The following is a 25,820-nucleotide window of genomic DNA, read 5'->3' as shown; positions in this document are numbered from 1 at the left end:
TTAATTTCACCCTGCTTTTACTACTTTTTTCTGTATTTAGAGTCAATCCAAGGTTACAAAATAGGTCCTTTCACTTCTTTATTTTTCTCTGCATTAGTTCATAAACTTCCACACTCTTCTCGTTGCAGTCAGTCTGTGAGCAATAGCTGGCAGACGGTGGCCAACCACGTGAAGAGCACCCTGTACACTGTGAGAGGCCTGCGCCCCAACACCATCTACCTGTTCATGGTCAGAGCCATCAACTCTCAGGGGCTGAGTGACCCCAGCCCTATGTCAGATCCTGTCCGAACTCAAGGTGAGGGGGAGTTTTAAGGCTTGTGTGCTTCAGCTGAAACAGAAAGAAGGAACTGAGTGTTGGCTGATAGGTCAGTCCGGCCATTTGGCTTTAGCACACTCCCTGAAGGAATCATTATTTGAGCTTAACCAATAAAAATAAAAGTAGTCCAATGTTTGCTGCATCAGTCTGGGGCTTAGGAGAGAAAGGTTATGTCTTTAATCCTTTTTACAGTGTAGACCTTTTGGTTTGCAGTTCACTTAGGCTCGATTTGCTCCTGGTTTCTATTGAAAGCAATGTGAGTTAGCCAAGCTTTTCTGAAAAGCACTCCGAATACCCTCCTCTCCTCAGTATCTTTTCTCTCCATGTCCTTTCTTCCTCTCCATTAGGGTAGTAGGGATATGCTGTGATATAAACTGTTTGTAATAGGCAGACAACATGTTTAGAATGAGTTTTAATCAAAAGAAATGCACAACGTATCCATAGAGCGTTGATTAATCTGAGCCAACATTTAGGCAGAGAATTCATGTAAATTAAGGCATGTGCATGCTAAGAATATATGGAAGGTATCCTGAGATGGGTACGGGCCTTCTATTTATTTACCTGCATTTCTGAGTTCTTTATATTAATCCATTGCATAAACCAAGAAGGAAGGCTGAAGTGAAATCCCTCATTTGTAGGGTGGTGATAGGTTTGGTAGCTGTGATCCTCCATTGCTATTGAATCAGTTACTGCATCAAGCTCTAACTGAATATGACTGCCACAAGCAGATTTCCCTTTACAGCATGGATTTTTTTGGCTTTGACAAGACATTGTTTGAATACGTAATTCAAGAGTGTAGTTCTGTGTTACATGTGTCATAATACAGGAATTCATAATTCTTTAGAATCATAATTTTTTTAATCCAAAGTAATAGCTCCTGTCACAGTTAATTTAAAATTAAATCCTCTATCTCTGTCTATTCTTATTCAGAGACTTTTGTCTCTGAAGATCTAAAGGTGCCCATGGAGGACGTCTCCAGCATGTGTGTTGGAAGTTGTTTGGGTCCTTTGCTGGATAAAAAGAGATAAACTAGAGTAGGGTGGTATTTCTTTATCGCATAACTGTGCAGTCTCCCTCATCCCAGCCTAGTCCTGAATAACTCTGTCCTGAATAGTTACACCCTCAAAGTAGTAATCATGGCTGGAAAATGAAAAACAGAACTGCCTTCTCAAAAGCTGGAGGAGTGAGTTGTGCAGGATTTCATGGCCTGACTATCCATGGAGTATCACAAGTTTCCTTCTTTCTTATTTTCCCATTATTATAGGGTGACTCGTGCTTTTCATTGCAACAGCCTTTTAGTCTGCATAACTTATCACCTAGCTAAAAAAAACAACTTTGTTTGTCATTTGAGTGTCAAGTATAGACTTTTTATCTGACATACTGACAAGCAATTTGATTTCAGTAAAAACATGTCTTTTAATTAGCTACAGCATGTGTTGCAGCTTCCATTTCCAGAAGCTGTTTAGCAGTCAAGCACACTGAGACATGTACAGGATTTATAGCTTCTTTGCAAGCCTGCAGTTTAATAGAATTAAATCATAAAATCAATTGAAAATTAACATAATGTTTTGATGTGATTTCTAATTATGCCTGAATTCAATTCAGGCTCACAGAAGAAACTGACACATGGTGGAAAGCCTATTCAGAGTGGCCATGGAGAAGTAACAAAGCAGCTGTAGCAGTGCTATATAATAATAATTTGCAACAGGTGTCTGTGGTAGCTTTAATAGCTGAACATTTAACGTCCTGGTATTCAGTATAGCAAATAGAAGTAATAAGATTTCATGTAAATTTTCACCAGTGAACTGCAAATAGATAATCAGGTACTTTCAAAAGGTTTACCTAATATGTCTTATGTGAAATAAGGACAGAGAAATCAGTAACTACTCTAATGAAGGAGTCCATTTCTTCTTGGATTATTTATAGATGAAACCATATACTGAAAAAACACTTTCAAAAAACTGTATATATATTTCTATCCCTGAAATCTAAATTAATAACAAATAATAGTATATTCACTGAAAGTTGATAAAAGAGGGGTTAGAGAAAATATCTAACCAATTTAATTGTGATCAGGATGTAGCTTCTTGAACCAGTTTTGTTTGATTTATGATTCCATTATTCCAATACTTAATACTTAACTACCTTAGAGATAGCTCAACTGCTTTTCCACCAGCAGCCTCCTAATCATGTGAAAATGGCATTACACTAGGAGCATCACACATGTGTATGTTTTCAAGAGTATATACCAGAAAATCGAATTCCACACGTACATCTTGGCATTCATTTCTTGTTATTAGTCCATGTTATTCTGTTACTTCTAGACATATGTCCCCTTAAAATGATGGAATGCTGTTCACACAAACTACTATGTGGAAATGTCTTTTCCTCTGAGGGAATACAGGTACTTTGTTGGTTGAATACCACAGAATAACTTAAAATGCAGCCATGGATAACGGTATGTTTATTGTACCAAGGATCATAGCTTTTTGTGGATAGAAGCATAAATGATCATCCTTTAGACCAGCCTGAGTTGCAGTTTTATTTTATAATATCTCCGTTTCCTGGCTGCTTCAAATAAACATAATTTGCTAGACAAGTACCTTCACTGACCCTCATATTTGGATTATATTCCCTTTGGAGATCCATGGAGCCATTTTAACTTGAATATCAATAGAAGCCTGTGGCAATATTGTTTATTGGTGACTCAGAACCCATAACAATCTAGAATTATAAATGCGAATTATTGATCATCAAAAACTGCTTTCAAGATCTGGAGACACGTGATTAAAACTCAGTTGTTGTACTGAAATGTTTCATTTTTAAGACAAATATTATTTCTTTTAAATAGCATTTAGAAGACAAAAAGAAATCACATGATGACTATTCCTATATCTAAGTCCATCAGAAGGGGAAAAACCTTTGATTTTTTTTTTCACAAAGACACGATGTAGATCCAAAAAATGAGGAACTGTCTTTGCCTATTGAATCCCAAGGGAAAACCAACCAGAATTCAGAGATGCCTAGACAGGCATGACCATCATTTATCTGGCCTTCCTGAATATATCTATAATCGGATTCTGACGAGAAGAAACAATTCCCCCACACACTTTGAAGGGCGCATAATCTTGAAGAGAAAATTTCTGTGGTAGATTGTTTTTGTTGGCCTTGTACTAGATGAGAATCAGTTTGGCTTCCTAAAGTACATCTTTTTCTTTTTTTTTTTTTCGTGTTTGCACTAGATTTCATTATTTATGTCTGTAAATTGAAAATTTGCTTTGCAGAGGAAAATGCTGGTTTTAGTCTTTGGTTTCTTGTGTGCATGGCATGTGGGGAGGGGAAGCTTGGTGAAAGTTTGGAAACATATAATGACTTAATGTCATGTGTACTCTAACAAAATAAAAAAACACTGTTCATTTTCTTCAATTGTACTAGCCAATTTGGTTCCAGACATCTGGGCAGCATTATTATTATTATTATTATCTGAGTACTTTGGAACTGGTGAACATTGCATCGCTCTCATCACTTACCAGAGCTGAGAAAACTTTGCCATCTAGTCAGAATACTCCTTTAAACATATTTATATTTCATTATTTCCTAAGTGGCTAGAGGTGAATGGTTTGTTTGCATTATTTGGTATTCGTTTGAGTTTGTGTTTAAACCTTAGTGCATTATTTTTTTTAAAAACAGTGCTATAAGGATGTTCAAATCAGGTCATTAGGCTACTCAGTAATTTTTATTGATGCCATATATATAGTTCTTCTCATTAAAGTAATGCTTTCTTGTATGTGCCTGGCAGATATCAGCCCTCCAGCGCAAGGTGTGGATCACAGGCAAGTCCAGAAAGAACTGGGAGATGTCATTGTACGGCTGCATAATCCTGTTGTGCTGACACCCACGACAGTGCAAGTCACCTGGACGGTAAAGCTTCTGCTGTTGTTACCTTAACAGTACTTTCAGTCTGCCTATTTTGCCTGTTTATTCCTTTAGTGTTTTACCACCCAGAAAAGATCCAGTCCTGACCCCAATATGAATGCTCTGACAATCTAACATACAGCAGTGTGTGTGTGTGTATGTGTGTGTGTGTGTGTGTGTGAAAATGGCAATGAAATTGCCATCTTATTTTCTCTTTCAAGTCAGTCAGGTTCAATGTCTTCAGTCTTCTGCTCAAAGCAAGTTAGCTGTTCAGCTAGAAAAACATTATAAAAATGAGTATGCTTAAAGGATAATTGATCTGTGGATTCATTATGCTGCATATCAAAAAATAATCGAAGTTAAACGTCAGCAAGAAATTGCTGTGTGAAAAAGTACTTTCTGCTTCAAATCATGGTAACCTCTGACAATACCCTGTTATTTAGTGACCCAAAAATCTCTTTCCTATAGGGCACTTGTAGTGAAGTCAGAAGCACGTGGTGCTAGTGCCTGATCCACTGTGTATCATCTGGTTTTCCAGCACAAGCCTTACCCACAATGAGTGCAAATCCTTTCATTAGAGAAGACCAGAGTCTTTTGGGCAGTGTTTAACAACATTTCTATTTGAGGGGTCAAACTACTGGGTAGAATTTCTAATATAGTGTTTGGCTTTCAAATTGTTCTGTTTCCCTTCCTGAGGCTTGATGGAAAGGATTTGTAAGAGTAGAAGAGAATTCTCAGGGCACTGCACACCAGAAGAGAGTGCTTTGTTCTTGGGGTATCAGCCCAGAGGAAGGAGAGCCGTGAGTAGAAGAGTGAGAGAAAAACTGCCCTGCACAGCACCAAAACAGTTGTATTCTGTAGGATGAATTCTGCTAAGGGGGCATTCACAATGCTCAGGGTTTTTCTTCTACACGTCGTACTGCTAAGAGCTTAATGTGTGCAGGGGATTGCACAAGAGGAGATAAGAAGTGTGGAGATAGATGGTGTATTATAAGGATTACTGTTGTTTTTGCACAACTCAGCCATATTTATAGGGGCTTATGCACCATCCATGTTCTGACAGATTTCTGCAGTCAGGGTAAAGATTGGAATAAATAGAGAAACCCACAAATTTGTCTTTCATGGAAGATTATTTAGATTATGTGTCACTGCATTTTGCCATCGATGATGTCAACATGCAGGCTAACTTTCCTAAAATGAGGCATGTTTCAGCTACAATACCTCTAGGATAGGCTGACTAACCTTTGTAGCAAGCCATTTTGCCCAAGAAGATGGATCAGTAGTTCAGAAACTTTGGATGTTAGCAGAGAGTAATCGTAAACCTATATCACAACCATGTGGTGCTCCTTCAAGTCCTTTCTTAGGTGTGACAGCTATCAGAAAGACAGATTCATAGGCTTTAACATATACTGTAAAAGGAAGCTCCAACATAAACAGAATTCAGTTTTATATCATATAACCAATGTCATTCTATTGTAATTAAATATATATGTTTATGTATTTGTGTGTGTGTGTGTATATGTATGTGATACATATATTCCTCTAAAAGAGTTTCTTGGTGCCCCTACTGAACAAGCAATGAGTGAAGAAATGGTAAGGTAAAGGCAAATTGTTGGAAATGCTGTGGATACCAGCTTATTGGAAAGATCCCTCAAAGCGGTGACCCTATGCCACCTGACAAGCACACAGGCCTCTGTAGAGGCATTTTGGAATTGCCCAAGGGAAGAAAGACACAAAGAAAGATCTCTGAAGCAGCTAATTAGAAACTATCCAGCAACCAGAACAAAACCAATTAATTAACCATAGTCTCTAGGAAAAAACCCACTCTATCCAGAGAATAAAGTCCACACTATTACTGTAAAATGGATAGATAGTGTAGCTATCATATAAAAGGACAGAAGTGCCACGAGAGTCATAAGACTCTTTGTGCTGGCTTTATGCAGTTCAAAGGGTGAATGCCAAGGAATGTCCTTGGTTGCTGAGTTTCTAGCATCCTGACACACAGCAAGTTAACACCATTTTCTCCCTCCTTTATGAGATTGTTTTGGTTTTGCTTTCTCTTTATTTTTTTCAAGTTTGAGTTTAAATTTTCAGAAATAGTTGCCTGTGGCTGTGTTGCAATTTTAAAATGCGTACATATTTTGAAAAGAAGGTCAGGCTTACAAAGTCAGTGCTAAAAAATAGGAAGAGGCATGTCAAAATTAGGTTTTCATTGCTGCTTAAATTTATTCCTCTTTGTGTATGGATATTAAAATATAGCTGTAATTATCTGGTCACATAGAGGATCTCTTCTTCATGGAGCTATTAAGCATTTCTTTTTATCTTCTTTATTCTCTGTGTGGTGCCGGGTCTTATTAAATTCATACCATTGAAACCTTGCATTGAATAAAAAATTATTATTTTTGTCTCACATGCTTGCTTATCTGTCATGCTCTCAACCATGTAACATTTGTGTGCTTCACAAATAATACTGAATTTAACATCACAATGATAAAAATGTCATTATCCTAACTTTACACATAGAGAGGTGAGGTGCGGAGATAGTTATTGCTGATGAGACTTGTGGAGTCAGATATACTCACTGTTATCAAATGGCTAATTTTAAGCCTGGGACATGATTTATTTTTACTTTTATTAAAACATTTCACATTGCAAGAGTGTATTCTTTACTCCAAGAGCTTTTATTTCTGACCTCAGCTATGGGTCAGAACTTCTAGCCTCAGTGGGCATTAAACTGAAAGTTTCATTAGTGACCAAATATGAGATGTCCCCAGCATTATAAAGGTGCCCTGTGGCACAAAGAGGAATAAAAATCAGTTCTTCAACATGGTGAAAGAATTGCTCCTTTGAAGTCCTGACTGCCTTCTAGGAGGTTACCAGGCAGAAGGATAATTTATTTACCTCTTTTCTTTAATTTGATGTAGATTTAAAATGAATGTAATTCACTGGAAGCTTCAAGAGTCAAGTCCTTTAGACAGTCTTCCAGAGTATTGTCCCCATTTGCCTTGTTCCTGTAGGATCCATAAATGCTAGTGCAGTTCCAATTTCCAGAGACTCCTGTGAGTCCATGCCAGGGAGTTCAGCACAGCCTGTGAGCTACTCTGCCCAGCTGGAGAATTGCTGTGGGTATTGCTGTGGGAGCAGAGGATTTCTTAGGATATTTTGGGATTGACATTTACATGCTACAGAGCATATTGCAAAATGTCTTTAGGGTGCAGATTAGCAGGTTTGCCTGAAAGGAGCTTATATCTGCAGCCTAAGCTGCATTATGAGTTTCTTGCCATCATTTTGACAACCTAATAGCCATTGAACCTGCCTCGTGCTCAGCTGTGGCATGTGCAGGTTTGAACGTGCAGGGAAAATTAGTTTCCTGTTCTGCAGAAATGGTTTTGCAGATGCCTCCTGCGCTATGGACTCATCATGAAAGGGGGTGAGAAGGAGCACCCAGAACCAATTCTGCTTGTAGGTCACGTTAGGTCAGTGCTGAACAGCACCTACCCAGGAACTGCTTTCTCCTGCCTTTTAAAGGAGCATCTGCATTTTCTGCCATCTCTCCTTTGAGGGAGAAAGTGTGTCTTTAGATCAACAACTGTTGCAGATCTTTTGAGTTGATATCACCGACTGGAAATATTCTCTGATCCCAGTATTCAGCACAGAGAGTTCCTGCAATTGCTGAAATAATGAGTAAAAAACTGAGTAATTTGTGCGAGGAAGTGGCAACCATTTACGTTCTATATTCTTTCATCAAGTCACAGTGCATGTTTCTGCAACTCTTGCCTATGTGTGAATGTGTGCCAAACCTAAGAGCTGCATAGGTGAATTAATTTCTTTAATGCTGAGCATATAAGGGTATTTTTATCAGTCTCCTCTTGGCATGACACATCATTACCACAGAAGTGGAGAAAATTGCAAAGTCACAGTCACTTTGTATTATATATAGCCATGTGTACAAGTGCATATAGACATACACACATATGTATGCACGTGTGTGTGTATCTATATGTGAAATATACCTGTCCTACCCCTCACAAATATTTCTGGTTAACCCATGTAATTGTCCAAGAGTAATTTTTTATTAATTTGAGAACTCTGAATAAAACAAAAAAATCCACCATTCTCAGTAAGTAAAGTGCCCACTGAGCAGTTTCCCAACATTTTGACTTTACAGAAGGCCCTGTTGATTCAGACTAGCTTTAATTGGGCATGAGAGATAGCCTTGTATCCTCTCCTTGATGCTGAATGTGACTAGATGTTAATAGAAAACATTAAAAATGCATAATATTTTCTTTTGTCAGTACCCTCCCAGGACCTGAATGATGGAATCACTGTCAATAATGTGATATTTGGGTAGATCACTCTGCCCTGCTGTAATCAAGCTACACATTGAAAGCGCTGTGAAACTCAAGCGAGCCCCAAATCCAGCTAGTTTATAGCACCGATAAATGTGACAGCCTTGTGGTACTACTTCATTCTGCTTTCATATTCCTTCTGTTGTTTAATCTTTCAGCTTAGTGACTTAGAAGTCTAGGAGGAAAAGATGTGTATGGACCATTTGTATATTACCTCTGTGGAAGTAGATACAAAAGTATGATGGACTGGAAATTGGTATTCTATGGGTATTCTGTAGGGGTCCAGCTCTTCTCTGTGGGTTTGGGGAGTGCATTTGTGTTTGTGCCATGCTGTACAAAGCACTTTCCATACTGTGTTGTAGCAGCACAATGCTCCTGTTCAGTTGAGTCAATTCTGAATTTTCAGTTTTCTCCACTAGGCAGCAGTCAGTAGAGCTTAACCACAGAGCAAAGACAAAATGGAAAGTTCTAACAAAGTTATGCTGTCTTTCAATGTAGCTTCTAACTCAGAAGTAAGGCAAGAATCAAACTCAGTGTTTGATTATTAAACATCATAACCTTATATTGTAATTTAGGTTAGAAATCTGTATTAAAAAGTGGATGAAAGCATTATTTTTGCTGAATTTTGTAGTAAACATGAGGTTCATAAAGTCTTTATGTCCATAAAACATTTAGTTAATCAAAGTCAAACATGGATAAAAACAATTTGCTCTGATTTACAGACTCCCTTCATCTGGAAACAGCTGCTTAATGTTCTTCTTAAAAACACAGCTTGATTCTTTCAGTATTAACAAGCTATTATTGTGAGTTATATCCCTCTTTCAGTGCATAAATTCACTTAAAGCAAATGCAGCGAAGTTTATAAAATGCAAGCTTAATGTTGTTGTAACATATGTTGCAAGATTTTTAACAGTGACAGTTTTGATGAAAGACATTTCTGCCTTGCTTTCATAAATAAACCTTTCTTCTTGCTTGCCTTGCTTTTTAATGTCTAAGAATCTGTGTCCCCTCTGAATGCCTCAACAAACTGTAACAAGATTTTAGGAGGAGTGTAATAGAGCGTGGTTTGTGTTTTCAGCCTTAAATTAATGTGTTCTTAAGAGAAGTCAAACAAATGTTTCCCTAATTCTGGAATATCTTTGAGCAGGCAAATTGACGAGAACGTAAGAAATATCCTACTTGTTGAATCTTAGTTGTAACACAGATTTACCAAACAGCCAGCTGCACTTTCTTTCCTCCTTATTTGGTGGCTACAGAAGCAGCTGGGTTTGGTTTACTTTTAGCAATCAAATTGGTTTTGGTTTTTTGGTGGTTTTTTCCAGCAAAAATTTGTGCAAGAATCATAATGCCTTGGTTTTTTGGGGTTTTTTTTGGAAGATAAATAAATGCATGCAAACTCTCCAAGATGAAACACATCTAAAGCTTTTCTTCAAATAAATATCCTATTTATAGGATAAAATTGTTAAACTTCCGTGGTCCAATCTTGAATTCTGCTTGCCTAGCAACAAATAAAATATAAACGAAAACCAACATTCCATCTCCATCTGATGGCCTGAGAGCATCACAACCCCAGGATGCAAAGGGACTGCTCAGGCTGTGAATACAAGAAACAGCACATGTCTTTGGAAGTTGTTTTCTCTGCATCTGTCTTATGTTTATTTTACTTTGCTGTGCATCTCATGAGCTGTGAGCCAAGTAATGGACTAATTGTAAGCATATAGGGTATCTTCAAAGATTTGTCCTTTTCTGAAAAGACTTTGTTTTTCTTTTCTTCTCCTATTTCAGCACATCAGTAGCCAAGATGTGCTTAGTAAGTTTACATGCTGCAAGCCTTATGCCAAAGTTTTCTTTTCATGATTTATTTCAGGGGTGGGGCCTTGCTTTATGATTTAAGGTGGTATTTTTCATGATATATAGAGCTGGAGAAAACAAAACAGAAAGAAATATTCTATAACAAGTAACATGAGACAAATATTCTTTATAGACAATTAATCAACAGTGACTTACAAGAAGGCAGTTTGATGATTAAATTCAACATCTTAACTGTTAATTTTCTCTTTTTGATGAGGGCAAAATTATTCTAGACAAACGTTTTGCTTTCTTTTTTACACAGCTTTTTTTTTGGTTTACTTTAATATGTTTATTGATGCATTATTTAATGTCATTTCTAGGTTGACCGCCAGTCCCAGTTTATCCAGGGCTACCGAGTCCTGTATCGCCAAACATCTGGGCTGCCTGCTCCAGCTGTGTGGCAGAACCTGGAGGTCAAAGTCCCGACTGAGCGCAGCGCCGTCCTCGTCAGCTTGAAAAAGGGCGTCACTTACGAAATTAAGGTTCGCCCTTATTTCAATGAATTCCAAGGAATGGACAGTGAATCAAAGACTGCTCGTACCACAGAGGAAGGTTAGTAAAAGGGGCAGAAAAGCAATGGGCTTTCATACCTGGCACTGGAAGTGAAACTAAGAGTGGCCATTTTGGTTATTCTGTGTGTGCATGTGTTCGTCTCGATTTCCTCCAGATGATTTCTGTTTGTTACATACCAAGGTGACATTAAAATTTAATATTGAGCTTTGTTCTGTAAATACCCCTGAGAAAGCACTGTACTGGTCTTACATTCTTGTAGCTGATACATCCTTCTAAGGTACAGGTGGCTTTTGGTCTTCCAAAAAGTGTGCACTGCAGCCCTTCTTTTGTAACCACCGCTGCTGCAATAAAAGACTTCGGTCTGCACTTTGAAAATAAAATAAATGCAAGCTCTCGCAGAGGAGTGTTTGATACTCAGCACATCTTTCTGAATGGGTAATAATGTAGATGAACAGTTGGTTGGGAAATGAGGAGTAGTGAAGGACACGTATTTAACCAGTTGGAGAAACTCCAGTCTCAAGGGCACACCACTTCACAGTTTCTGTTAGCACAGTGTTCATGAAACTGCCCTGTTCATTCCTGCAGAGGATTTCCCTGAGCACCTTTCAAGCCTCTCTGAAACAGGATTCAGTTTGCACTACTGAAGAAGTTAAGCTTTTATATCTAAAGCGTGTAGCCTTGTATGTAGTTGTGCTAAAGAATATGCACTTCAGGACTGCTGGATTTTGTTGAAAAGTAAAGGCAGTGAGATGAGATGTAAGTAATTTTAATCATTTGCTGTTAGAAACCTACCTTTCTACCTATGTAATGCAGTCTTTGCCTGGAGAATCTCTCCCGTAAAAGTAGGATGGTCCTAACAGCGAGGGTTCATCTTCTCTCTGTGTCACTGATTTTTTAATTTTTTTTTTTTTGAAGAAGAAGAAGAGAAAGCAATACTGGTGAAGTTTTAAAATGTTAGTATGGTTTCAATGGGTTTTGAGGGCACTCTTTCCTTCCTATTGAAAGTGCATCTTAATCATTTACAGTAGTCTCCTGAGGTTTAATTTAGTGCTGATTGCCAAGTACTCTTTAATTCTAGAACAGACTTGCTTATGACTCACTTTTCTCTTTGATTTGTTGTGATTATTACCCAACATGTAAGTAAAACTGGAGATAACTTGGTTGCACTTTGCACTTTACAGATGAGGAAATTCAGTGTCCTGCAACATGGAGAAGAGTGTGCAGAAAGACATTGTTCAAGTCTGATTTGGAATTTGGGATTTTATGGTTCCCAGTTCTTTGTTTAAACCAGTAAGCCTAAATCAGTTAGTGAAGAATATGTTTGCAGCAGTCTGAACAAAACTTTCTTATTTATAAAAAAGGAAATTTTAAAAATCTTTCTACAGGTGAAATTCCTTTTCTGGAGTTAAAATGTAGGATTTTGTCCTCTCACTAGCAGATTTTGTTCTTGTCCAATTTAAATTGATTTTGGTGTTTGTTTAATTCATCTAACTGTCTCTTGCTCAAGGTAAATAAGAAATAGAGAGAGAGAGAAGGTCTTATACTTCCTGTCTATTTCTATAAGATACTTGAGGAATGACATTCTCTTTTATAAACCTTAGCTCCCAGCAGAGCCTGTCAGGTAATTTCCTACCTTAAAGGACACTTTGTTCATGTGGAATAGCTTTTCACATAGAGAAGATTTTAAAAAAATGTTCATACCTACAGAAATGTCTAACTCATAGCCTAGAATCTGCTTGGTAGATTAATATAACCTTCAAGGAGTCTGTTTACAAGTGTCATGTCTCAAAAAAAGTCAGCATAGGACCCATAATATTATCACCAGACAAATGTAAGCTCCTGTAAAAAATTCTTCCTCTTCCTTGGGTGATAAAATTAGGTACTTCCATGAGAAAATTAAGACATTCAGTAGACGCAGTCCTACAGATATTTCCTTTAATTCTTCATATTATCTTTGTAATTATATTGGTGTTGATGTATTTCAAAAATAGCATCAACTAAATGTTTAATGACAGTGGTTTGCTTCTCTTCCACTGAAGAAAGATGGCAGTCTATTTAAAGGTGCTGTGCTGCCTGTGATTCCATTTCGAAAATGAGCTTTTTTTAGACTTGACTTTTAAAAAATGTCAGCTATACTATTTTTAGAAAATAATTTGGAAGAGTGATACCAGCGCTGGAATTTTTTTGCGACATCAAAGCAAATATCCCTGGTAAAGGCAAAGTACGACCAAAAGGCGGAGGCAGCTTTCTGCTGGATTGGATTTTACATGCAATGTTACTTCTGAGTCCTACCTCTAAAAATCAATTTTGCTGCAGTTAGACTTTTCCTCTAGATCAGACATTTGTCACAGTTCAGTATCCATCCATCTCCAGCCTCTTTGGCCTTGTGAAGGTAACAAATGGAATTCTGTTTGGCTGCCTCTGGAAAAGATGAGCAGCGATTTGGGTTCTTTCATATCTGTAAGAAGAAGCTGAGCACTGGAATAATTGACCTGTCAAGAAGCAGGCAAGGTGTTCCCCACAAGCTAGCAGCAAGGGAAATGAGAAAATGGTTTTAAAAATGTTATTTTTCAGTGTGATCCATTTAATAACTGCAGCAGTGTCAGACGAGTGGCTTAATTTATAATACGGTGCCAGCTCACAGAGTGATATTATCAGAGAGAAGAAGCTGAACTGTTACATACGTACATGTGTGCACACCTACAATGGGAGCTGAATTAAAGACTTTATTTTATATTTTTCACTATTTCTTTCATACTTTCTCTAGAGACAGATTTTTTTTTTTTTTTTTTTTTTTTCAGTTGCATCCACTGTTTTAAATCTCCTTTGGAATAACATTGTGGAGTTGTACTTGTCCTGCATCTTGTTTGTCACCAGAAAAATATGACAGTCGGGAATGGAAGTCTCCTTAGCTTTTATCAGCTGCTCTCTGTCAGTTTCTCCTCACCTTAGTGCAGCTCTTAAAATGATATTTTCACAGCTGCATTCTTCAGCTGCAATTTTAATTTTGCTTCAAAGTTCTCATATGTCCTCAAAAACCCCCACAAAACCAATACATGCTGGTAGAATATTAACTAGAATGTTCACGCAGTTTAAATGTAAAGACAAATGAATACAGTATGGGGTTTTTTTAAAATTTTAGAGTATGGCATTCATTTTAAATTTCTTTTGCATTCACACTCCCCTGCTCCCCCAGGTATGTGTATATAAGACATTATATTTCTGAATGCCCTTTTTGTTTCAGTAATGAAAGTAAATATGTTTGAGCAAGTTGTTCCATTGTACTTAAAACCAAAAATGAGTTATACAGTGTTAAGCTTTGCCATTTTTATGATTATTATTTTCACATAAAATATTCTAATTAATATCACACACATACGTTTATTCACAGTTTTGTTGTTATTGAATAACTTGAAGACTTTCAAAATGCTATTTTTTTTTTACTGTGTGGCAAATTATTTCACTTGCTATAAAATACACAATGCAGCTCTTTCCTTCACCAATTTTATGCTTTGCACAATTGCAAGGAGTAGCCCAAGGCCATCTTTCTATGCTTCACTCGAGCTGGCTAAGAGTCAAGCTGTCCACAATACAGCTCCATTTCTTCCCTCCAGTTCACTGTTTCTCTGGATCAGACAAGGTCACAAGGACTCTACCAAGCACTATTAGCTTTGCAGCTGAACCAGCATCTGAAAATGTAGTTGTCAAAATGTGCAGCCTCCCAGGACTGTAATATGTGTTTCATTTTTCATCTAAAATATTTTTTTCTGCTGTAATCTTGTACGGTTCCTTCTCCTCACCTCTGATACCCTAGTTTGAAGTTGTGTGGTTCTTGCAGCAGAGCACTCCAGTTTTTCAGGGCTATCAGGGTAAAGATTTGAGCTCGGCTCCATGAGCCTGTGCCAGGTCAAGTGCTGAGGAGCTTCCGATGTGGGAACACAGCCAGTCTCAAAGAGGCCGTGGAGAACAATAGGAATATCTGAATTGACTCAGGAGACAAGCACTTCTGATATCTGTAGCTGTGCTTATTTGTGTTAAACCTGCCAGGCTTGAATACAAAGATGCCAGGGGCTCTCGACTTTTCTCAGAAGCATGGTCCAAGGATGGGCATGGACTCAGGGAAATATGTTAAAGATAAGACTAGAGTACTGTTTCCATAAAGTTTAGCAGTGAAGGAGTCACTCTGACCAGGGGGCTGGAGTAAGGGAGCCTTGACACATGATGTGAGATGCCCAAACCCAGGTTATTATCTAGATTTGGGGCAGGAGAGTGATTTTAGGTTCTGGTATGATGTCTACCATAGGCTTTCAAAATCAGCTTTCACATTTCATATGAAATGTTTTAAGATCAGATTAAAAGCAATGAAAGATACGGGGAAGACAAATTCTGTAAGTATTTATTAAACACAAAGACACCTCCCTAGAACAGAAGGTGTCTAAGCAACAGGCTTCTGTGAACTGAGAAATTGTCCTGGAGAGGTATCAGTCTATGCTTGCTTTATTAGTTCACATTTTCCGGGCCTCTTTCTATTAGTTTTGTTGAAGACTGGGTAGATGGACTGGGAGAGATGGAATAAATAAATTCTAGGACCAGTTCCAAGCAGCTGCTATCAATCAGCTTTTCCCCCCAGGGACTATACCTTAATATAATACAGTCTACCTTGGTGGCCTAGCTTGCCATTGTGGTGGAGTTTCAACACTTGTCTGGGAGCAAGAGAAGGATGAGGGGGAGCTGCAAGAAGTTTTAGGTGACTGAGCAGGGCCATAGTGACAGTCCTCTGCCATGGCAGCCCCACCCATGGTGGGAGAGCCCTATATGGATATAGCAGATGCTCATAGAGGGGACTTTTCCATAGCCTGCACCACTTCCCAAGCAGTGTGTCCTGAGCCAAGAGAAGCACCCTGCTGCTGGTGTAGCTGCAAGAGGGGCTTTGCCAGCATAGCTCTGGTCACTAATAACTATGCTGGATTTTTGTTTGTTTTTTTTCCATAAAAAAAATGTTTCTAGACAACTAGCAGGGCTGGCAGGCAGTTGTACTGTAGAATTGGCCTTGATGTGCAGTGGCCCGCCAAACAGCTGTGAATGGTTGAACTGGACTCTGAAGAGAAAGCAATTTGCCTAGGGAAAAAAAAGGACATAAGTATGTATCTGACCTAACTTAGCACCTGCCCTATTCACCGGTATTTGATGTAAAGCCATAAATATTTCAACCCTTTTCCAGTTTGGAGTTGCAAGTTCTGTGTTTAAACCTGGTATTGTCTTCCTGGAGAGCAAATAGAAAACAAAAACAGATCATTAAATGTTTGCTGTTCACATCGTTATTAGATCATGTAGAAATAGAAAAACCAAAACAGTTTTCAGGCCTGGTGAAGCAGCCCCACATGTGGCTTAATTGATATATCTATAGTTGTCCATGCATATTATGGAAAACAAAGGCAAGCGTGAGAACAATTCCAGTGCAAACGTAAAAAATGCCGAATATAAATAAATGAGGAGTGATTTGTATTGATTCTTCATTGCCACAAATTCCACATTGTCATTCCGCCCTATGCTTCTCTTCAGAAGGGCATTTTTCAATGTCAGTGCCTGACAAAAAGTGCATCCCTAGGCCTGCAGGGAGTGTGAGTTTTCTATACTGTCTGCTTGCTCTTGCACTGCTTCAGCAAAATCCGTGCTCTAGCAAGTGGATTAATGCCTTGCTTCTGTTTGCTCCCTCTCCTCGGTGTAGCTCCAAGTGCCCCTCCTCAGTCTGTCACTGTCCTGACAGTTGGAAACCACAACAGCACGAGCATCAGCATCTCCTGGGATCCTCCCCCTCCAGATCACCAAAATGGAGTTATCCAGGAGTACAAGGTACACACGATGTCTGATGGAAGGGTTGTGTGTTTAGGGAAACAGCCTGCTTGAATTACAGAACAATAGCACTATTTAGGGATTTAGATTCTGACAGCATTTACAGCAGCCATATAATTATATGGAGAAAGAGGACTGGCTGCTTATGGTTTTTATTATTATTATTATTATTATTATTATTATTATTATTATTTTAAGCAATACTACTGATATATTGAAAAACAAAAATACCATGAGCATGATATGGAAGAGAGCTGTAATTTCTAGCCAGTTTACAGTTCTTCTCTTTCTAGCTTTTACCTGCTGTGGAACAAGAAGAAGAGGGTTGTTGTTGTTTTTTTAAGGGGCTTCTGCTCTCTAAAGACAGGCAGAGAAGTCCCTTGGAGTATCTTCAATCTGGCAGCAAAGCTGGCAGGAAAGTTGCTTCTTATTTCCTCTGCAAAAATGCTAATCCTAACAGTTCAAGGTCAAAGTCAAGTACTGTGGCTCTGGGAGAATACAAGGCTTCTTCCAAGTACTATCTCTGTCAAGCTTCACAACTTAAAGTGCCAGGTTGTTTGCTCTGAAAAGCAGGTTGAACACAACTGGTATATACAAAATTTGTTAACGTGAGAGTTGCTTGCATTGATTGTATTTTCCTCCTCTTTGTTGCTATGATGGCTCAAAGTATCCACTCCTCATATGTTAAATGTTGTTGTAGTCTGTAATTCCATACTAAGATGACTTTTCCACAAGTATATTTTCACAACATGAAAAAAAATGCATTGTGTTATTCGGGTGGAGAAGATGATTGGGCAAGGTTCAGCATTGTCACAGGATGGAGCACAGTTTGGCAAATTAACCTTGCTGTGGCTGGCCTTATACACCAGGTGTGAAATGTTCAATTGAAATGGAGCAGGGCAGCATTCTTCACAGTCCCACAAAGGGTGGAAGTGGTGGCTGCAACTTACTTCACACAAAATGATACCTTTTTTCCCCCTGCTGTGTCTTGTGGGAACACAGCATGAAGAAGAGAGACAGTGCTTGGTTTCTAAATCACCTAATGGTTCAACCTCTTCCAGCTTTTCTCTTGGTCAGAGGGATGCAGTAAATGCTCACAATATTTATGTTTAACATAGCACTTCTTTTGTTTTGCTTTTAGTCAATATCAAGATTAATTAATCCCAGTATTTTATTGATCTGATTTTCATATCAATTAATAATTATCCTTTGGCTTAATTAATCTTGATCCTGACTCCAGTATAAGTCAATATAAACCATCCAGGGCTTATAGTCAAATGAGTAAAGCACCCTCCTAAACCACAAAACATGTAGCTATGAAACAAAGTTGGCTGATGGCTAATAAAAGCCATGTTCCAGGTGAGTGCTCAGGCCCCTGGGCTGTGTATAAAACCAGCTGGAGTCACTGCCTATTACAGCCCTCCTGTGTTAGGTTAGGTGGCTGCCTGAGTAGTGAGCTGGCTACAGTTAATGCTGCAGAGAGTCTAATATTTCCTTGAGTATAAAATAATTGCTGAAGTTCCACAGTGCATTTTCTAACAAATTGAGAGTAGATCTGTTAATTCCACTTCAAGCATCAGAACGCCTGTAAATTCATTCATGAATTAAATGTTTTTAATTAGGGGCGTCTCGTAGCTGCTGTAACCTAAGACCAGGACAGACAAGGAGTGAAGGAATGAATGCAATAGTTTCTCACCCTAATGCATTCTGGCTGGCAAATAAGGTTTCCTCGGGTTTCGGAAAACAAGAGATTTTTTTTTTCTTGCTCAAGTCTTTCCGAGCATTTCACAGAAAAAAAAGATAAGGGGTAATGAAACACTGAGCAGGGTCAAAAGTAAGTGTAAAGATATTATTGCTGCTGCTTAGGGGCATTAGTTGGTCACTGATAGTGGTTCCACCAATAGTGCTTTCTTCTGCTGTTATTTTTATGTAAGTGTACGTGTGATATATTTATGCATTGATTTTCTTGAGTGGTAGTAAATGCTTTCTTTAGTAATACAGAAGCTGTATTTGCAGATAACATTAACTGAAGAAACATGCCTAGAAGTTAGTTTTGAAACCGCTCTGGAGAAGACTATAAAAAAGTGCAAGAGAGAGACATGGACTGTTCCCATCACCAAATGCCAGTTGTCATTATAGGGTGGATTTCCTGTTTAATCAGATAATAATTGAGTGACAGACTGATATCTGGATTCCTAAACAATGTAAATAATCACAAAGGCAGTGGTAAATGTGAGTCTGTGCTTACTCCATTTCAGAAATTTCAAATATCCCTCTTGTGCTGTGTAAGGAAGTTGAAAAGAATTTTGAAAATTGTTTGTTCTTTAGTGCTTTAAGAAGTGTTTCAACCTGTGCTTATTATTTGGTATCCTTTTGCTATTCAGCAGGAAGTTTAGAAGGAAAAAATACGGGGGTTTTTTTAATAAAAGGTTTGATGAACAAGATCTTGATTAATGTGTAACACCTCTTTTCCACTTGGATAATCTGGTCTGTGCTTCTAAGAAGTGTAAGCACAGAATTTGCACTCCATGGAAAGCCAGAGTCCAGAGAGGTATTTGCAAGCAGACTTTGCAGCTGGCTAATCTGGGATAGCTTGCTGTGCTAAATCATCCCAATTTAATCTATTCCTGGACATTAAAATTGTCAAGAGCTCCCAGATAAGTGATTGCCATAAAATACCTTGATATGTCATATCTATGCGCAATTGTGTGAGTGTGAAGAATTTCATCTTTTTTAACACATAAACTTTTGTCCCAGATCTGGTGCCTAGGTAATGAGACTCGATTTCATATCAACAAAACAGTAGATGCAGCCATTCGGTCTGTAGTAATAGGTGGCCTATATCCAGGTATCCAGTACCGCGTGGAAGTTGCTGCAAGCACCAGTGCAGGTGTAGGAGTAAAAAGTGACCCACAACCCATAATAATTGGTAAGTGATTGTCTGTTCTGTTGTTTTGTTTTGCCTGTTTCTTTTATTTCCTCTCAGAAATGTTTTCATACATCACTTCTGGAAGCATAAAAATCCGTGGAGCAAAAGACGAGATTTGACTAGAGCTGGTTAGTTAGCTTTTATGTCCCACTGCCTGATGATGTTTTGTCTTCTCTTCCTGCAGAGTTCTTACAGACAACGAAGGGAAGTATGTTGCCAAGACATTTGAGAAAATGCAGATTGTGTAGTGAAAATGATTTAATGTTTTGGGGTTTTTTTAAATTAATTTACCACTTCTGCAGGTTGGCAGATTTGTGGAACAAACAGCCCAGGCTCCCTTTTCCTTCTGTTAAGATGACTGTGTAATTGCCTTACTCATTCCATTGGTGCCTAAGGCACTATTTACCATTGTTTGATGAATGTCCAAAGTCAGTGTTTCTCAGGTATCCCAAGCTGGCAAGCCTCCTCTGTCAAAGAAAAAGTCGTCTCTAGACCAGAGAGCAAAGGTAGCATTATCATCCCAGCCTTTGAAATAATTGTTTGTTAATAGTGGTTTCCACACAGAATTAATTTCCTGACCTGAGGGTAATACAGGTTTTGTTTCTTCCAAAATTTTTCCTGAGTATAAAATACAAAGGCAGGAAAAATAGGGAAGACTAGAAGTAACTGTGTTTAGCAAACCTGAAATGAGCCGTGCAAAGCAGCACCTCTTTTGAGTGCAGAATACAGGAATTTTGTTGCCTTTATCCATATGGTCTAATTGAGTTATTACTTAAATGGACTTCTGTTTGTTTGTTTGTTTGTTTGTGGGACTTCTGTTGTTATTAAATATTTTCTTTCTAGAAAATATTGTCAATACACTGTCCCAAACATGGACTAGTCTATTACATGTAGACCCTTAGAAAAGGCCATCCCATAAGCATTGCTTAAATGTTTAATGATACTCAGGTTCCCCCATTCATCAAAACAGAAGCTAGGATACTTCAGCTTTGAAGTCTCACTGGAGACAGAAATACAAGAGTGGAAGTGAGGGTAGCACTTGCTTTGGAAAAGGCAGCCACAAAACAGACATAGAAAAGAGGTGAAAAAAAATTCTAGAAGTAAAAGCAAGAAATTGATTTCCAAAAATGCAAGAAACCCTGGGCCTCTTTTCCTTATTTCACTAAGGGGTCCATCTAAGTAGGCACGAAATACACTGCACTTAGTCCAGCAAAGCAAAGTAAGTGTGTTGCATTTTAAGTACATGGGTAGCCTTGTGTCACTTAATGTGTTGTGAGTTATACTTGCACCAAAGGTCTTTGCTGGATGGTTCCCAGAGATCTTAGTGGTACTTAGTTGTTCCTTAAATGATCCCAAAATGTCTGCTTCAACAAGTTACAAGTTCATCTGCTGACATCTTTGCACATTTGAGAGTCCTTTGCATGAAAAGTAAAGGAGAGTAGTTTCTGTTTGGGTTATGTTTCTGTTCTCATTTCTGTTTCCTTTTTTGGAGCCTGAAGCTGGATGTGTTAATTACATATATGTAGTCTGTATCTCCCTTTTGTTTAGGTCCTATTTTGCTATTGATTATGAATTGCTGGCAGTTACTTCTCAGACTATAAATTTGCTTGATAAATGCAACAGTGTTTAAGTGATAGCATTTCTGGAAAACTTGAGTTGGTACCATTTCAATGTTTGAATAGGAATCAAAATCACAAAATATGAAAATTATTGTTTTAAGTAAATTTAAAAAGAAACTACTTGCATGGATTTAAAATGAGCTAATGAATAAACCTCAAAACATCATAATGAATGGGAAAACATTATTGAGTTACTATATTATAATAGAGTTCTATATGGTCTGGTGCTTAGTTATACAATTTAACAACTTGCAAACTCCAGAAATGCTGAATTATGGAGAGAACAGGTCAGTGGTGCAGAAGAGCTAAGCTGTATTTCTAAGCGGTAAAACCTTAATAGTCACGAAATACAGAGTACAGTGTGTAAAAAGAAAGATGTTATTTTTAAATACAGGATTCATTCTTCTAAAAAGTTGGTTTGGGTTTTTTTCTGAAAATAACTGGTTTTCATGGTGGATAATCAGCTACTGGCCTCCCAGAATAATTTTAGATAACAGACCTGTGACAATCCACAAAGTAAAAACAGGAAAATAGGGAGCAGTACAAAGTATATTATTCCTTTATTTAGAAATTGTCTCACTGTTACAGGAATCTTGTGCCCATACTTGAAGCAGGATGTTGAAAAATTTTATGGAAGACTCAAAGAGAATCAAGAATAAAACTTTTATGATCACTAATGACACGCTGAAACACATTCCCTTGGAAAACTAGAAATAAAATTGGAGATAAGGGAAATGCTGGTTAATGCTATAGCTATTATTTCTCTTCATCAGTTGGCCTGCTCCCTCTTACATTCCATCATTGGCATAATAATATGAGGAACAGCTGCAAACTTTCACAGTAATAGGCACAATCGAATCTGATGTGTCTAATTAATTTTTGGTCCGACAAATTAGTTTTGTTCTTCATTACTCTCCAATGAGAGGAAGACATTATATTTCATTATGTTTTTGTCTTCAGGAACAATGGAGCGTTACAGGTCGCACACTTCCCTTGTCTATGTTCTAATTAGTTGAACTGACAGCATTGTTACAGAACCACCTGCAGTATATGAAATAGTACACTGCTACCTTGGATGACATATTTATTACTTCTGCTTAAATATTATATTAAGAAGTACAAGAGTAATGCTGTTTGTTTCCCCAACCCCCAACAATTATATTAATTTTATCAAAAGTCAGTGGATAACATTCATCTGTCTCCATTTATTTTTCCATCATCAAATCCACAAAGCATATGTTATTTTGACATTTAAATGAATTATTACTTTTGCAGTTGTAATTGCTAGGCACAGACGGGTAAGAGCAAACAGCCAGACTGCAAACTTTAGAAGTTACTTTGGAGACAGAATGTATCTTCCCCTAGAAGAGAGGCAGAGCATACAGCCCACTGAAACCTCTCCCCAGGTTCTTTGCAGTTTGTTCCCACATCCTCTGTTTTCAAAAGACTGTTTTCTGCTCTTAAGAGAAGACAGGATCACCAGATGTTTTTGGAGGCTTCTGAGAGAAGAACTCATTCTTGAATCGAGGAGCATCCACTCCCAAAGCTGGTGTCTCCAGAGTACTTCCCTGCCTGCTCTTCTCTTTGGTAGCACAGCTGTGTCTGAAGCAGTGCCAACACTACCTGTTTCCTCACTGTCCCACTGCTTTGGCCTCTCCTCCAAAGGGCGCAGAAATTAACTGCAAGTTAATGGTAATTAGAGCAACTCCAACTCCCATGCTGATTTCTACTAGAAAATCGATTTTGTGTCTGGAAGAGCATGCCATAGAGAGCCCCTTTCTATTAGTTTTACTGTCAGCACTTCTTCTTTCAGCACTGGGGTGCACCTATGGATTGGTTCCATGGGCAGAAAAAACCATGGAAAATCAGATAAAGCAGCCACTGCTGCCTCCTTTCTTTTCTTGCCACAGCTGCTCACTCAGTTTCATTCTCACATACTGCATCAGGCCTGGAAACCATTGGGCCTTTGACAGTGGCAAGACAAAAGATGCAAGTATGGGAAAGGACAGCTGCAGCTCCCCAAACCTGATGCTAGTGAAGCTTCCCAGCATGGCCAGTATAGACTGACACCAGTACTGGTGTAGTGCCTTTTTGTACATTAGCAGGCATAGTCTGGCAGCATCTTTCTGTGGAACATGTTCTGCTTGTTGGAAGCCTGGTTTTTGTTTCTTGCCCAGAATGACTGAAAGCAAGCCAAGCTCTAGCACAGCTTCCACAGTCTGATTGCAAAAGCAGACAGTCAGCAGTACTAAATATTGACGTGGTGCTGAAAGAGAGGAAGCCTAACAAACTCACCGGGGTCATCAGCAGCGTGATAGCAATGGCACTGCATTTCTTCCCGATTAACCCAGCCTGGATCTGAACACCACTGAGGGCCTCAAGCTGCACCCTGGCAGGGGTGGTGCTGGGCAGAGCCAGTCCCAGAGGGACATTCTGCACAGGATCCCCTTTTACAAAACATGTCTGGTGTGAACTCGGGGTCACCTGCAAAAAGGTGTCCGTGGAAACAGCACTGGAAGTGTCAGGCTTTTGGCTCTGCTTTAGCCAGAGACCCTGAGTGCTGGCTTTAGGCTGAAGCCAGCGAGCTGCTCTTTTGGAAGGAGTAAATCTAACCATTACTGAATTATAGAAAAGGAATAAGTCCATTTTCACAGCACAGCATAATGATACAGTACTGTTAATAATTTCCTCTAGGCAACCATTTCAGTGTTTTATTGCAATGTTCAACTACTTTTATGTGTGTGATAGAGTCTCATAATTGAGAATCATAGTGTTTGCATCTTCTTTGTCTCAGTAGAGTAGCTACTCTTGCAGCTCTTCAGCGTGTATACAGGCATCTGGTAATATTGCCTAAACATTTCAAGGATTGAGCTATATAAATGCTTTTACCGGAAATGATGGATAATCTTTCACAAATTTCAAAACTGCAGATTTGGGCAGTTTATATAAAGTATACATAGAATCAAATTTTGGGGGTTTTTTAGAAAAATATGTCCTGCATTTCCTAATTTAAAAACTAAACTATTTTTGACAATTTGAAAGTGCTTGCCCTATATAGGATATAGAACTATATCCTTAGCATTTCCTGGATTTCCATTCAGATTTTTCTGAGCATTGGTTTTCAAGCCAAACGCCAAGCTTTTTCTTTTAGAAGAGTTCCCTTTTACAGAAAGAGGGGCAGAAAACCAATGAGAGCATCTACTGGAATTTAGTTTTCTACTGTAATATACAATCTAAGATCCTATATAGTGATTCTTTGATGCATGTCACTTTAATTGGTATTCCAAGTAATAATTATTTCTTACAGGTTGATGTTAAGAATGTCATGCATATTCTAGGTGAAAAAAAAATAGCATCTGTTGCTGTGATTGTTCAGTGCTTACAGTTAACTGTAATTTTATGCTTTGTGTCAAAGATGGTACACTTAGAAGTTGTATGAACCATTTTCCCCTTGAAATAATTGCTGGAAAATGCATCTTTGCCCCAGTGGAAAGTGCATTTATTTTTTTGTTTATTTTGAATTTGGAAACCAGTATTCAAGGAAAACAAATGGGTTAAGTAAGAATTTTTGGCCTTCTGATGTTGTAGCATATTTTGGTTTTGGATTACTCATTTGGAAAAAGCTATTTATTGATTACTTGATTTATTTTTTTATTAGTTTCCTGTGATTCATTTTCTCATTATTGTATTCTGTGTATAATTATGGAAAAACAAACTACCAAATATGTATATTGTTAAAAAAAAGCTCTGGACTGGCATCTGTTAGATTACTTGGGAGTGTGCTATAGGTCTATCTTTGCAAATATATATCTGCAAAATGGCTATAGATTTACTCTCTAGAAACACTGGTGTGCATTTCTACTTCTTAAAGTTCTTCTACTGTGGGTAATTCTTTTGAGACCCATTACGGTTTTTTTTTAAATTTTAATTTGTAGTAGTGGTTCATCTGTGTGTTACAGAATCTGGAATTACCGTATTCTGTTCGATTTCTCTCGTGCAGGAGGTCGCAATGAAGTTGTCATCACCGAAAATAACAACAGCATAACTGAGCAAATCACTGATGTGGTCAAGCAGCCTGCCTTTATAGCTGGCATTGGTGGTGCATGTTGGGTCATTCTCATGGGTTTCAGCATCTGGCTGTACTGGCGAAGAAAGAAGAGGAAGGGGCTCAGCAATTATGCTGGTAAGAGCAGTGACTTTATTACCATCTCACCAGGTGCTATCATGGAAGGAACAGGGGCTACTGAACTTACCTAAAACCCACATTGAACTTACAGCAAAAGTGTCCTGGGTGACTTCTGTATGCTTGTTTTAAATGTATGCTGTGAAATTGCTGGTGTATGAGAAGCTTTAAATGCATTGCTCGGTACCACATTTCATCATTATCATAAGGCAGTATTTTTACATCTCCAGCACATCTAGCATTAAAAGAGTAAAAAAGGGGATTAACTGTTCCTCTTTCCCCTTGCTGAGGA

General features: G+C 38.3%; 1 protein-coding gene across 11 annotated transcripts in view; it reads left to right on the top strand.

Moving 5' to 3' along the window:
• The window catches only part of ROBO2 (roundabout guidance receptor 2), a 1,042,619-nt gene that overhangs the window by 953,479 nt on the left and 63,320 nt on the right, over positions 1 to 25,820 (top strand). For all 11 annotated transcript variants that reach the window (XM_039556213.1, XM_010399525.4, XM_010399519.4 and 8 more), the window contains 6 exons: positions 129 to 295; positions 4,116 to 4,237; positions 10,752 to 10,983; positions 16,673 to 16,797; positions 19,555 to 19,726; positions 25,346 to 25,528. In XM_039556213.1, the coding sequence (XP_039412147.1) occupies positions 129 to 295; positions 4,116 to 4,237; positions 10,752 to 10,983; positions 16,673 to 16,797; positions 19,555 to 19,726; positions 25,346 to 25,528 (1,001 nt within the window). The remainder of the gene's footprint in view (positions 1 to 128; positions 296 to 4,115; positions 4,238 to 10,751; positions 10,984 to 16,672; positions 16,798 to 19,554; positions 19,727 to 25,345; positions 25,529 to 25,820) is intronic.

Source organism: Corvus cornix, chromosome 1 (assembly GCF_000738735.6).
Source record: "Corvus cornix cornix isolate S_Up_H32 chromosome 1, ASM73873v5, whole genome shotgun sequence".
Lineage (NCBI taxonomy): Eukaryota > Metazoa > Chordata > Aves > Passeriformes > Corvidae > Corvus > Corvus cornix.
This window is presented reverse-complemented; position numbering and strand designations above follow the sequence as displayed.